Source organism: Scyliorhinus torazame, chromosome 27 (genome assembly GCF_047496885.1).
Source record: "Scyliorhinus torazame isolate Kashiwa2021f chromosome 27, sScyTor2.1, whole genome shotgun sequence".
In the NCBI taxonomy this organism is placed as follows: domain Eukaryota; kingdom Metazoa; phylum Chordata; class Chondrichthyes; order Carcharhiniformes; family Scyliorhinidae; genus Scyliorhinus; species Scyliorhinus torazame.
In genome coordinates, this window is record NC_092733.1 from 4,296,534 (window position 1) to 4,311,514 (window position 14,981).

Here is a 14,981-nt window from a genome sequence, read left to right on the forward strand (position 1 = left end):
GGTCTCCAGCAGGGGCCTGGTCTCCAGCTGAGTCCTGATCTCCAGCAGGGGCCTGTTCTCCAGCAGGGGCCTGATCACCAGCAGGGGTCTGGTCTCCAGCAGGGGCCTTGTCTCCAGCAGAGGCCTGGTCTCCAGCAGAGTCCTGATCTCCAGCAGGGGCCTGGTCTCCAGCAGGGGCCTGGTCTCCAGCAGAGTCCTGATCTCCAGCAGGGGCCTGGTCTCCAGCAGGGGCCTGGTCTCCAGCAGAGTCCTGATCTCCAGCAGGGGCCTGTTCTCCAGCCGGGCCGTGATCACCAGCAGGGGTCTGGTCTCCAGCAGGGGCCTTGTCTCCAGCAGAGGCCTGATCTCCAGCAGAGTCCTGATCTCCAGCAGGGGCCTGTTCTCCAGCAGGGGCCTGGTCTCCAGCAGAGTCCTGATCTCCAGCAGGGGCCTGGTCTCCAGCAGGGGCCTGATCTCTAGCAGGGGCCTGGTCTCCAGCAGGGGCCTGGTCTCCAGCAGGCACCTAGTTTCCAGCAGGGGTCTGGTCTCCCGCAGTGGCCTGGTCTCCAGCAGAGGCCTGGTCTCCAGCAGGGGCCTGATCACCAGCAGGGGTCTGGTCTCCAGCAGGGGCCTTGTCTCCAGCATAGACCTGGTCTCCAGCAGAGTCCTGATCTCCAGCAGGGGCCTGTTCTCCAGCAGTGGTCTGGTCTCCAGCAGGGGCCTTGTCTCCAGCATAGGCCTGGTCTCCAGCAGAGGCCTGGTCTCCAGCAGGGGCCTGATCACCAGCAGCTGTCTTGTCTCCAGCAGGGGCCTTGTCTCCAGCATAGGCCTGGTCTCCAGCAGAGTCCTGATCTCCAGCAGGGGCCTGTTCTCCAGCAGGGGCCTGGTCTCCAGCAGAGTCCTGATCTCCAGCAGGGGCCTGGTCTCCAGGAGGGGCCTGGTCTCCAGCAGAGTCCTGATCTCCAGCAGGGGCCTGTTCTCCAGCCGGGGCGTGATCACCAGCAGGGGTCTGGTCTCCAGCAGGGGCCTTGTCTCCAGCAGAGGCCTGATCTCCAGCAGAGTCCTGATCTCCAGCAGGGGCCTGTTCTCCAGCAGGGGCCTGGTCTCCAGCAGAGTCCTGATCTCCAGCAGGGGCCTGGTCTCCAGCAGGGGCCTGATCTCCAGCAGGGCCCTGGTCTCCAGCAGGGGCCTGGTCTCCAGCAGTTGCCTGGTCTCCAGCAGGGGCCTTGTCTCCAGCAGGGGCCTGGTCTCCAGCAGAGGCCTGATCTCCAGCAGGGGCCTGTTCTCCAGCAGAGGCCTGGTCTCCAGCAGGGGCCTGGTCTCCAGCAGGGGCCTGGTCTTCAGCAGGGGCCTGGTCTCCAGCAGAGTCCTGATCTCCAGCAGGGGCCTGGTCTCCAGCAGGGGCCTGAGCTCCAGCAGAGTTCTGATCTCCAGCAGGGGCCTGGTCTCCAGCAGGGGCCTGGTCTCCAGCAGAGGCCTGATCTCCAGCAGGAGCCTGGTCTCCGACAGAGTCCTGGTCTCCAGCAGAGTCCTGATCTCCAGCAGGGGCCTGGTCTCCAGCAGGGGCCTGGTCTCCAGCAGGGGCCTGGTCTCCAGCAGAGGCCTGATCTCCAGCAGGGGCCTGTTCTCCAGCAGGGGCCTTGTCTCCAGCAGGAGCCTGGTCTCCGACAGAGTCCTGGTCTCCAGCAGAGTCCTGATCTCCAGCAGGGGCCTGGTCTCCAGCAGGGGCCTGGTCTCCAGCAGGGGCCTGGTCTCCAGCAGAGTCCTGATCTCCAGCAGGGGCCTGTTCTCCAGCACGGGCCTGGTCTCCAACAGAGTCCTGATCTCCAGCAGGGGCCTGGTCTCCAGCAGTGGCCTGATCTCCAGCAGGGACCTGGTCTCCAGCAGGGGCCTGGTCTCCAGCAGGGGCCTGGTCTCCAGCTGAGTCCTGATCTCCAGCAGGGGCCTGTTATCCAGCAGGGGCCTGATCACCAGCAGGGGTCTGGTCTCCAGCAGGGGCCTTGTCTCCAGCAGAGGCCTGGTCTCCAGCAGAGTCCTGATCTCCAGCAGGGGCCTGGTCTCCAGCAGGGGCCTGGTCTCCAGCAGAGTCCTGATCTCCAGCAGGGGCCTGGTCTCCAGCAGGGGCCTGGTCTCCAGCAGAGTCCTGATCTCCAGCAGGGGCCTGTTCTCCAGCCGGGCCGTGATCACCAGCAGGGGTCTGGTCTCCAGCAGGGGCCTTGTCTCCAGCAGAGGCCTGATCTCCAGCAGAGTCCTGATCTCCAGCAGGGGCCTGTTCTCCAGCAGGGGCCTGGTCTCCAGCAGAGTCCTGATCTCCAGCAGGGGCCTGGTCTCCAGCAGGGGCCTGATCTCTAGCAGGGGCCTGGTCTCCAGCAGGGGCCTGGTCTCCAGCAGGCACCTAGTTTCCAGCAGGGGTCTTGTCTCCAGCAGTGGCCTGGTCTCCAGCAGAGGCCTGGTCTCCAGCAGGGGCCTGATCACCAGCAGGGGTCTGGTCTCCAGCAGGGGCCTTGTCTCCAGCATAGGCCTGGTCTCCAGCAGAGTCCTGATCTCCAGCAGGGGCCTGTTCTCCAGCAGGGGCCTGTTCTCCAGCAAAGTCCTGATCTCCAGCAGGGGCCTGGTCTCCAGCAGGGGCCTGATCTCTAGCAGGGGCCTGGTCTGCAGCAGGGGCCTCGTCTCCAGCAGGCACCTAGTTTCCAGCAGGGGCCTGGTCTCCAGCAGAGTCCTGATCTCCAGCAGGGGCCTGGTCTCCAGCAGGGGCCTGATCTCTAGCAGGGGCCTGGTCTCCAGCAGGCACCTAGTTTCCAGCAGGGGCCTGGTCTCCAGCAGGCACCTAGTTTCCAGCAGGGGTCTGGTCTCCAGCAGTGGCCTGGTCTCCAGCAGGGGCCTGGTCTCCAGCAGGGGCCTGATCACCAGCAGGGGTCTGGTCTCCAGCAGGGGCCTTGTCTCCAGCAGAGGCCTGGTCTCCAGCAGAGTCCTGATCTCCAGCAGGGGCCTGTTCTCCAGCAGGGGCCTGTACTCCAGCAAAATCCTGATCTCCAGCAGGGGCCTGGTCTCCAGCAGGGGCCTGATCTCTAGCAGGGGCCTGGTCTGCAGCAGGGGCCTCGTCTCCAGCAGGCACCTAGTTTCCAGCAGGGGCCTTGTCTCCAGCAGAGGCCTGGTCTCCAGCAGAGTCCTGATCTCCAGCAGGGGCCTGTTCTCCAGCAGGGGCCTGTTCTCCAGCAAAGTCCTGATCTCCAGCAGGGGCCTGGTCTCCAGCAGGGGCCTGATCTCTAGCAGGGGCCTGGTCTGCAGCAGGGGCCTCGTCTCCAGCAGGCACCTAGTTTCCAGCAGGGGCCTGGTCTCCAGCAGTGGCCTGGTCTCCAGCAGGGGCCTGGTCTCCAGCAGGGGCCTGGTCTCCAGCAGGGGCCTGGTCTCTCGCAGAGGCCTGATCTCCAGCAGGGGCCTGTTCTCCAGCAGAGGCCTGGTCTCCAGCAGGGGCCTGGTCTCCAGCAGAGTCCTGATCTCCAGCAGAGTCCTGATCTCCAGCAGGGGCCTGATCGCCAGCAGGGGCCTGGTCTCCAGCTGTGAAATGATGTCAGTGAATGCCTCTGGGTTGGTGGAGGGTGCAGGCAAATGCCATGATGGGAGGGCACTGCGACTTTGTGCCGATCCACCACAAGATTCTTCGAGATTCTCATGCGTGCATATTTAATGAGCTGACCAGCACGAGATCGCAGGAGGCTCGCTGTGCCGCCCCCGAATACAAATCATTCTAATTTGAACCCAACATATAGACGATTCTACTCAGTGATCCTCTGAGGTGGCTTTGGAGCCGGAGCTATTGCTCCTTTTCTCAACCTCCTCTTTCTTTTCTTGCTGATGTCTGGAAAGTGAAGGAAAATATTTTGTGGGAGCCTAAATAGTCTCCCTTATTAAAACAATGTCACCCTGTCAGCACATCTAACAACTGCAGGAGGCATCATCACTGGCTTGTTAGGGGACTCCTGTCTTCCCTTTAGCACTGGCACAGCCCCTGTCGCCTCGGCCAGTCTGGTGGCCTCCTCTTCAAAGGTGCTGAGCACTCTGATATCCAAAATGGCGGCACCAGTAATGGCCCATTCCCTCCTCCTGTCCTGCAGACAGACAGAAGGTCGAATGTCATGCCAATGGGTGATGAGTTTAGGAGCACGCTCCCTATGCTGCTGTTGCACAGGCAAAGGATGCACGATCAGCCGATCGTTTATCCCCTGCCCGTGCTGCTGCACTGGCACTTCTGTCGGTCCCACAGGTACTTTGATCTGCAACGACTTCCACCCAGGCTGCCTTGGTCATCCAGGATGACTTCCGGCTGCGTCTCTGGGAGACTGAACCCCTTCCCCTGCCTTACCTGGAAGGATTGGCATTGCTGGGCCATGGTGCCACACTCTGATCTGTGCCATTCTGTTATCTGTAGTAGGTCTCTGCCTCTGGGATGACTGGCAGATTGATGCTCCCGCTTGAAGTGAGTGAATGGCTCTCTGGGTCTCCTTTAACTCTGCCACCAACAATCTCGACCCATTGTGACAAGATTCACCGGGCTTCCCACGCATGTACACAGAACGGCCAGTGCGAGGTCGCAGAGGTCAAGCTGTCCCATCCCTGAATAGAAATCATTCGAATTTCTATTCACAGCAACACGATTATACTCCCCAAGGGAAGATTCTGCCCTGTGATTCTTTTCAATAATAGTTTCATTTTTTGTCATTGCTAACATTGAATCAAAGTCCAAGATTGTTACTCATGGCTTTGTGCAAAGTGAAGAGAATTACTGAAGCAAAACTTTAATAGGGTTTATGGGCCAGAAGGACATTTCTGACTGGAATAACCTCTATTGAACATATTGACTGCCTGCATACTATATGAAAATTATATGTGATGAGAGAATGGAGGAGTGCAACAGGAGGTTTCAGATATATTTTATGTCATGATTCCTTTAATGTCTTTTAACAGATCGAGAGATAAACATTACTTCACCTCCGGAAGTGCTGGAAGTTAACAAAACGTATAGTCTGGAGTGCATTGGTCCGAGGGTCTATCCAAACAATAAACTCATCCTCACATGGCTGAGAGGGAATCAGACTCTTCAGATTAATTCCACAGGAGAACAAGGTTTCCCGGATGAAGATATAAGATTGAGGAATGTCTTCAGTTTCACTGCCAGTGTGTCAGATGATGGACAGGAGTACACCTGCTTGGCAGAAGTGGACCTGGGCTCTAACAGCACAAAACCAATCGCAAACTGCTCTGTGACTCTGCGAGCTCACTGTAAGTTCCTCTCGAGTGAGAAACGCTCTCCTCTTTTTGAGAATGGGTTAAATATCTCAAATTTGTAGACAATAAATAATGGAAAACATTCCAGCAATAAACTATTCAATAGCGCATGTTTTATCCAAAGAACAAAATGCGCTGGATAAAAATTGTTGGATCCAGCAGCAAATTTGGAGCTTTCTGCTTTGTCCAATGTGTAACTGTAAATTACCCACACGGCTTTTAGTCACTCAGTGTGCAACATTAGTTTGAAAGGGTCAATAAAGATTTTGCAAGACATAAGAACATGAGGAATTGCTGCAGGAATAGAAACAACTCCTTGAGCCAGTTTTCTTTACTATTTAACGGGATGTGGGGGTCACTGGTAACACCCACATTTGCTGCCCAACTATAATTGCCCTTGAAGGGAGTGCCTTGCTCGACTATTTCAGAACACTGTTAAGAGCCAGTCAGCCACATTGCTGTGGGTCTGGAATCACATGCAGGCCGGACGAGGTAAGGACAGCAGATTTCCTTCCCTAAAGGACATTAGTGAACCAGATGGGTGTTTAGAACAATCAATGATAGTTTCATGGGCAGCATTACTGAGACTAGTTTTTAATTCGCCACAGAATCTGTAGAATCCCTCCAGTGCAGAAGGAGGCCATTTGGCTTATCAAGTTTGCACCAACCCGCCAAAAGAGCACTCAACCTAGACTCCACCCACACAATGACATCACTGAAGCCATGTGATAAGACAAAAAACTTTCTAAAGGGGACACTCCCATGACAATATTACTAAGTACTGTATCTTCATTCAGGATATTCTTTCAGGCAATGCAAAGACACTAGACTTTGTATTGACAAATGAGAGGGGCGATATTGTTGGAGAGGACAGTGTGAAACAGATTGGTAAGCTCGAGGAAATACTTGTTAGGAAGGAAGATGTGTTGGGCATTTTGAAAAACTTGAGGATACACAAGTCCCCCGGGCCTGACGGGATATATCCAAGGATTCTATGGGAAGCAAGAGATGAAATTGCAGAGCCGTTGGCAATGATCTTTTCGTCCTCACTGTCAACAGGGGTGGTACCAGGGGATTGGAGAGTGGAGAATGTCGTGCCCCTGTTCAAAAAACGAACTAGGGATAACCCTGGGAATTACAGGCCAGTTAGTCTTACTTCGGTGGTAGGCAAAGTCATGGAAAGGGTACTGAAGGATAGGATTTCTGAGCACCTGGAAAGACACTGCTTGATTAGGGATAGTCAGCACAGATTTGTGAGGGGTAGGTCTTGCCTTACAAATCTTATTGAATTCTTTGAGGAGGTGACCAAGCATGTGGATGAAGGTAAAGCAGTGGATGTAGTGTACATGGATTTTAGTAAGGCATTTGATAAAGTTCCCCATGGTAGGCTTCTGCACAAAGTAAGGAGGCATGGGATAGTGGGAAATTTGGCCAGTTGGATGACGAACTTGCTAACCGATAGAAGTCAGAGAGTGGTGGTAGATGGCAAATATTCAGCCTGGATCCCCGTTACCAGTGGTGTACCGCAGGGATCAGTTCTGGGTCCTCTGCTGTTTGTGATTTTCATTAATGACTTGGATGAGGGAGTTGAAGGGTGGGTCAGTAAATTTGCAGACGATACGAAGATTGGTGGAGTTGTGGGTAGTAAGGAGGGCTGTTGTCGGCTGCAAAGAGACATAGATAGGATGCAGAGCTGGGCTGAGAAGTGGCAGATGGAGTTTAACCCTGAAAAGTGTGAGGTTGTCCATTTTGGAAGGACAAATATGAATGCGGAATACAGGGTTAACGGTAGAGTTCTTGGCATTGTGGAGGAGCAGAGAGACCTTGGGGTCTATGTTCATACATCTTTGAAAGTTGCCACTCAAGTGGATAGAGCTGTGAAGAAGGCCTATGGTGTGCTCGCGTTCATTAACAGAGGGATTGAATTTAAGAGCCGTGAGGTGATGATGCAGCTGTACAAAACTTTGGTAAGGCCACATTTGGAGTACTGTGTACAGTTCTGGTCGCCTCATTTTAGGAAGGATGTGGAAGCTCTGGAAAAGGTGCAAAGAAGATTTACCAGGATGTTGCCTGGAATGGAGAGTAGGTCTTACGAGGAAAGGTTGAGGGTGCTAGGCCTTTTCTCATTAGAGCGGAGAAGGATGAGGGTCGAGTTGATAGAGGTTTATAAGATGATCAGGGGAATAGATAGAATAGACAGTCAGAGACTTTTTCCCCAGGTGGAACACACCATTACAAGGGGACATAAATTTAAGGTGAAAGGTGGAAGATATAGGAGGGATATCAGAGGTAGGTTCTTTACCCAGAGAGTAGTGGGGGCATGGAATGCACTGCCTGTGGAAGTAGTTGAGTCGGAAACATTAGGGACCTTCAAGCAGCTGTTGGATAGGTACATGGATTACGGGAAAATGATATAGTGTAGATTTATTTGTTCTTAAGGGCAGCACGGTAGCATTGTGGATAGCACAATTGCTTCACAGATCCATGGTCCCAGGTTCTATTCCGGCTTGGGTCACTGTCTGTGCGGAGTCTGCACGTCCTCCCCGTGTCTGCGTGGGTTTCCTCCGGGTGCTCCGGTTTCCTCCCACAGTCCAAAGATGTGCGGGTTAGGTGAATTGGCCAATGATAAATTGCCCTTAATGTCCAAATTGCCCTTGGTGTTGGGTGGAGGTGTTGAGTTTGGGTATGGTGCTCTTTCCAAGAGCCGGTGCAGACTCAAAGGGCCGAATGGCCTCCTTCTGCACTGTAAATTCAATGATAATCTATGATTAATCTAGGACAAAGGTTCGGCACAACATCGTGGGCCGAAGGGCCTGTTCTGTGCTGTATTTTCTATGTTCTATGTTCTATGTAGACACTGGGAGATAAGATAGTGATAGTGTTGAGGGTTGTTACAGGTTACAACAGGACATTGACAGGATGCAGAGCTGAGCTAAGAAGTGGCAGATGGAGTTCAACCTTGATAAATGTGAAGTGATTCATTTTCAAAGGTCGAATTTGAATGCTGAATACAGAGTTAAAGGCAGATTCTTGGAAATGTGGAGGGATAGAGGGATCTTGGAGACCACTTACATAGATCCCTCAAAGTTGCCACCCAGGTTGATAGGGTTGTTAAGAAGGTGTATAGTGTATTGGCTTTCATTAACAGGGGGATTGAGTTTAAGAGCCGCGAAGTTTTGCTGCAGCTTTATAAAGCCCTGGTTAGACCACACTTGGAATATTTCGGCAGCACAGTAGCACAGTGGTTAGCACTGTGGCTTCACAGCTCCAGAGTCCCAGGTTCGATTCCCCGCTGGGTCACTGTCTGTGCGGAGTCTGCACGTTCTCCCCGTGTCTGCGTGGGTTTCCTCCGGGTGCTCCGGTTTCCTCCCACAGTCCAAAGACATGCAGGCTAGGTGGATTGGCCATGATATTGGCCCTTAGTGACCAAAAAAAGTTAGGAGGGGTTATTGGGTTACGGGGGTAGGGTGGAAGTGAGGGCTTAAGTGGGTTGGTGCAGACTTGATGGGCCGAATGGCCTCCTTCTGCACTGTATGTTCTATGTTCTATTGTGTCCAGTTCTGGTCGCCTCATTACAGGAAGGATGTTGATGCTTTGGAGAGGGCGCAGAGGAGATTTACCAGGATGCTGCCTGGACTGGAGGACATATCTTATGAAGAAAGGTTGAGGGAGCTAGGGCTTTTCTCAGTGGAGCAAAGAAGAAAGAGAGGTGACTTGATAGAGGTGTACAAGGTGATGAGAGGCTTGGATAGAGTGGATAGCCAGAGACCTTTCCCCAGGGTGGAAATGGCTGTCACGAGGGGACATCATTTTAAGGTGATTGGAGGAAGGTATAGGGGAGATGTCAGAGGTCGGTTCTTTACACAGAGAGTGGTGGGTGTGTGGAATGCGCTGCCAGCAGAGGTGGTGGAGTCAGAGTCATTCGGGACATTGAAGCGACTCTTGGACAGGCACATGGACAGCAGTAAATTGAAGGGGTGGAGGTTAGGTTGATCTTAGATTAGGATAAATGGTCGGCACAACATTGTGGGCCGAAGGGCCTGTACTGTGCTCTACTGTTCTATGTTCTATGTTTTAAGATGAGTGGAACAAGGTTTTGATGCAAATTGCTTTTCCCTCTGCTCGATTGCAACACACAAATTGGTGCAAAGAATGTTTATCTGCAGACTGGCCCAGGTGCTGATATTATTATCCCTCTCCAGTGTCTCTCAGATTGCAGCCTGAGGTTTCCTAACAGTGACAGCGATGTCTCAAGGAAATCCATTTGGCTGCTTTGCACATCTCAGTGTCCAGAGGAGGTGATGGTCACGGAGCAGGTCAGCCAATCTCATGATGCAGGGAGAATAAAACCCACTTGAAAGATTGACAGCCTGAATCCCACACACTGAAATCCAAGCCTCAACTGGGATGGTGTAGACAGATGCAATTATAGATCACAGTGAAGGTAAATTAGTGAGTCCATAAGCTTGTAATACTCATAGTGACTGGTGCAAAGGTAGTAGAGTTGAATATTTGGGCTGTCTGAAGAGTAGCAAGAATTAATTTCAAAACGAAAGCATGTGACCTGATGGTGGCTCCAGTTTTCTCGCCGTGACCAAGTGTGATGGAATTCTGGGATGTGTGTATAGGGCTACATGCTCAATTTTCCGCTCTGTCCATTGGGAACTAAAACACATCGCAGCAAATCAAAATGAAGCAAATTTCTTGTCTGTGTTACAGCTTTTATGGATCCGCCAAGAATCTTTGACCAAAGGCCCGTCGAAGTGAAGCAAGAAGTGACGTTGACATGCGAGGTCTCAAATGTTTACCCCGTTGACAAGATGAGAGTAAGATTGTTTCAGGATGGTGAAGAATTGAATTCAACCACATGGTTAAATGACAATACTGTCCGGCAAACAGCAGCATGGACACCACAGGCGGCTGGTCCCACAGAGATCATCTGTACAGCTCACTTTGAGGAGTATCCATCAGTTCCACCAAAGAATAGCAGCATTTTCATTGTGGTGTATGGTAAGAATCCGATTTATCAGAGGCATTGCAATCAGAAAGCATTCAGATCGTTCATGGTAGTCAGAATTGCAGAGTGTCAGATTTACATCATTTCAAACAAACACATCCCTCCCAATGAGTCAGAAATTTACTGACATGTTTCCATATTCAGATAATTAGCTTGAGTGGAACATAAAAGATGGCTAATTGGGCAGAATGGCCTGTTGCTGGTCCATATATCCTATATAATCAAAGAGAAGCAGCTTCAGGGGGTATTTGTGACACTCACTATTCTGATTATAAGGGAATGTTGCTGCCACTCGGTATTCCAGGATTATAAGAAAGCAGTGACTGTGCCGTTTGGAATGTAAACACAATGATCTGCTTCACATAACATTCTGTTCAGTCATGAAGATCAGGACAGAGCAATATCTCAGCTATTCCAATCAATTTCACAAACAAATCATCTATCAGATGGTCATTTAATCGAAGTGATTAAAATTCCCGATCGGCAAATATTCCTCTGAGCTGCTGAGGTACAATGATACGCAGGGGTCAGGACTGCAGCCTATAGGAAGAAACAATGACCACCACAAGTAACATTGCCGTCAAGACGTGGACCATGCAGCAATTTAAAAAGTACTGGCCAGTGAAAGAAGCAGAACAGCAAACAGCATCAGAGGAAACATTGCTAACTGCCCTGAGACAGTGCATTCTCTGAATGTATTTCTGTTGCATCAACATGTAACATGTGTCATAATATACACCAGTATATCATGGTGCAGACACACACTGATGGACACACAGTGGGACCAATCAACACACACAACACCGCAGCCAATCACCAGTGAGAGCACACGCACTATAAAGACAGGGGGCATCAGAGTTCCCGCTCATTCGAGTTGCAGCTAGCTAGGAGGACAGAGCTCACAGCCTGCAGCACAGATATTCACCATGTGCTGAGTGCATCGACTGGTTAGGACAAGGCAAAGGTCTTTAGTTAAAGCTGGTATCGTGTTAACCCACAGTCAGAGTATGTTAAACAGTTAATGATTCAATAAAATCATTCAATAATTCAACAGTTAATGATACAACACTATTTCAAGTGTTGGTGACCTGTATGTGTTCCACGGATCCAGGACACCCAACACAATATGATACCAGGAGTTGAGGGATATTAGCACTTCTTAGACCTACCTGCAAGTGATCTGCCTTCCGCCAGCATTCCGTCACCCTGCAACATGGACAACATCAGCCCGCCGCCGCCGCTCCGCATCGCCGGCAACCTAGGGGTCAACTGGAAGATATTCAAACAGTGCTTCCTGCTCTTCCTTGAGGCCACAGACAGGGAGGGCACCTCGGACACCAGGAAGATCGCTCTCCTCCTCTCCACGGCCGGGGACCATGCCATCCAGATTTCCAATTCTCTCACCTTTGTGGATGATGAAGATAAAACAAAGTTCAAGACGGTCCTCCTCAAGTTTGACACTCGCTGCAGCATAGAGGTGAATGAAAGTTTCGAGCACTACGTGTTCCAACAGCGTTTGCAAGGTAAGGACGAACCTTTCCAATTCTTTCTCACGCACCTCCGCATCCTTGCGCAATCTTGCAGCTACGGGCCCACCTACGACTCCATGATACGCGACCAGACCGTTTTCGGTGTTCAGTCGGACCCCCTACGACAGCAGCTCCTCAAAGTAAAGCAGCTCACCCGAGCGACCGCCATCGAGACCTGTGTCTTACACGAAAATGCCACCAGTCGGTATTCCCATATAGGAGCGGCTGAAACGGCGCGGCAAGGTCCCCACGAGGCGGAACGGGTCCAAGTGATTGAGCAACTCCAGGGCCTCAGCCTGGATGGGGGCGGCCATTTTGCGCGCTTTTCGCCGACTCCCGCACTTGTGCGCACCAAACGAGGGGACGGCGACGTTGAAGAACGTAATGCGCAGGCGCGCACCACACACGACCGCACCGCGCATGCACGGTGGAGCAGCGAACGTGCTGACGCTACGACGTGTGGCAACTGTGGCTCCGCCAATTTAAAGCGGCAATGCCCTGCCAAATCTCGACAATGCCTACGATGTGGCAGACGTGGCCACTTTGCTGCCTGTTGTCGAGCAGCTCAGCCTGCCAATTCATATCGCTTCAGCCAGCCTCGCAGGAATGTCCGGGCAATTCAACCCACGGTCACCAAGTCCGATGCGGACCTCCCACACAGCAGTGACACCGAGGACCCGAAGGCGCCTTTTCGAGTCGGTGTCGTGACAAAAAACAGGCTGTCCCCGAATCAACGACACCAGCTGCTGTCGGTATACAGCATCGATCCAGACGATGAGCGGTGTGCCACCCTGACGGTCAACCGCTGAGAGGCCTGGATAGAGTGGGTGTGGAGAGCATGTTTCCTCTAGTTGGAGACACTAGAACCCGAGGGCACAGCCTCAGACTGAAAGAACAATTCTTTAAAACTGAGATGAGGAGGGCTTTCTTCAGCCAGATGGTGGTGAATCTGTAAAACTCATTTCCACAGGAGGCTGTGGTGGTCAAGTCACTGAGGGTCTTTCAGACAGAGATAGACAGGTTCATGATTAATCAGGGGTTAGGGGTTATGGGGAGAAGCAGGAGAATGGGGATGAGAAAATAACAGCCACAATTGAATGGCAGAGCAGACTCGATGGGCCGAATGGCCTATTTCTGCTCCTATATCTTATGGTCCTATTGCATGATCCAAAGATGAATATGTTAATCGTTGTGTTCAATAGCTCCAGTCGCTGTTCTGGATGCCGAAGGAGCAGCTCGATCCAATATGATGGGCTGTGCACTCCCAGCACCATATTGCATCTGAGGTGCCGTTTAGCACCATTGAGTTTCCCGGCTTCGGTTTCTGTACAAAGTGTGGAATGTGTCCCACACTGACACGGCTGGAATTGGGAACTCACTGGCAATGGGGCTGAACTTGTGTCCCACCCCTGCTGTGCTGATTCTCCAAACACCTTCCCATTTTCATATTGTTTCACATTTCTTTTCCAGATAAACCAGGAGACACAACCATATCAGTAAATAACAAAACTGTGTCAGGGTTTCCAGTAACCGTCAGGAAAGGTGATGAGGTTACAATGATCTGCAATTCCAATGGAAATCCCACACCTACATTAAAGTGGGAAGATCCCAGTAACAGCAGCAATGTTGAGATTGGTTCCCCTGGAGTCCTCCGTATTTCCCACGCAACATCAGGACATCAAGGAATTTATCAATGTAGAGCAACCAATCGATATGGAATTGAAGAGAAGGAAGTGGACATCAGGGTCACAGGTCAGTTTGTAACATTGGTCAGAATTCAATGAGTAAATAATTAATCTTTTGAGGATTGAAACAGCATTTCAGTCACTCCATTTTGATCCAGAGGGTCACATTGTGTTACAACATTCTGTTATTTATTTATTTTGATTAAGTCTCCTGTTCCACTCCATCCTTGCTGATGAAGGGACAAATGGATAAACCACTCCCAGCCTCTAACAATGCTGCTCTGTAACTAGCCTCTGGGACATGAGTACGAGTGATCCAGAGTGACACTCTCTTCCTCTTGTTCCTCTTTGTGTGTAGAAGCACCTTCGTCCTACTCTGTTTGCCCAGACTGTCCGAGCAATAACACTGCAGGAGGAGAGGTACAGCTGTGAATCCACACAGTGCCGGTCCATGGTGCGAGGTGTTGGCAGCTCAGTGAACTGCAGTACATGGCTGGGCATCAATTGTCGTAGTGACGGGGAAGTGGGGCCAATCACAATGTGTTATGGTTATAACAGTTTGGAAACAATCAAAGTTGGTGCAACACCACCTCCAAAATCTCCTTCTCAGCAATCAGAATATAGTTTCCACAGACAGAAAAAGAGCTGCAGAATGTTCACATGTTAATCATCAGCTTCAATGACCAACTAGCATCTAACCTGTAAGTACTGGATAAGTCCTTTAAATAGTGCTGGTGAAAAGCCCAGTGCTGCCTGGTAGCACCAGGAGTTGCTGCGTGAGTTTATCACTCCAACACTGGGACACTGCAATGTCACAAAAGGTTTATACAGAGACAATAAAATCCTATTTAGAATATTAAATGTATTGTTTTAAATAGCTCCAGTCGCTGTTCTGGATGCCGAAGGAGCAGCTCGATCCAATATGATGGGCTGTGCACTCCCAGCACCATATTGCATCTGAGGTGCCGTTTAGCACCATTGAGTTTCCCGGCTTCGGTTTCTGTACAAAGTGTGGAATGTGTCCCACACTGACACGGCTGGAATTGGGAACTCACTGGCAATGGGGCTGAACTTGTGTCCCACCCCTGCTGTGCTGATTCTCCAAACACCTTCCCATTTTCATATTGTTTCACATTTATTTTCCAGATAAACCAGGAGACACAACCATATCAGTAAATAACAAAACTGTGTCAGGGTTTCCAGTAACCGTCAGGAAAGGTGATGAGGTTACAATGATCTGCAATTCCAATGGAAATCCCACACCTACATTAAAGTGGGAAGATCCCAGTAACAGCAGCAATGTTGAGATTGGTTCCCCTGGAGTCCTCCGTATTTCCCACGCAACATCAGGACATCAAGGAGTTTATAAATGTAGAGCAACCAATCGATATGGAATTGAAGAGAAGGAAGTGGACATCAGGGTCACAGGTCAGTTTGTTTCTTGGTCAGAATTCAATGAATAAATAATTAATCTTTTGAGGATTG

General features: G+C 51.1%; 1 protein-coding gene across 1 annotated transcript in view; it reads left to right on the forward strand.

Moving 5' to 3' along the window:
- The window catches only part of LOC140403138 (vascular cell adhesion protein 1-like), a 320,011-nt gene that overhangs the window by 290,126 nt on the left and 14,904 nt on the right, over positions 1–14,981 (forward strand). The window contains exons 6-8 of the mRNA XM_072490802.1: positions 4,945–5,259; positions 13,282–13,563; positions 14,643–14,924. Of these exons, the coding sequence (XP_072346903.1) occupies positions 4,945–5,259; positions 13,282–13,563; positions 14,643–14,924 (879 nt within the window). The remainder of the gene's footprint in view (positions 1–4,944; positions 5,260–13,281; positions 13,564–14,642; positions 14,925–14,981) is intronic.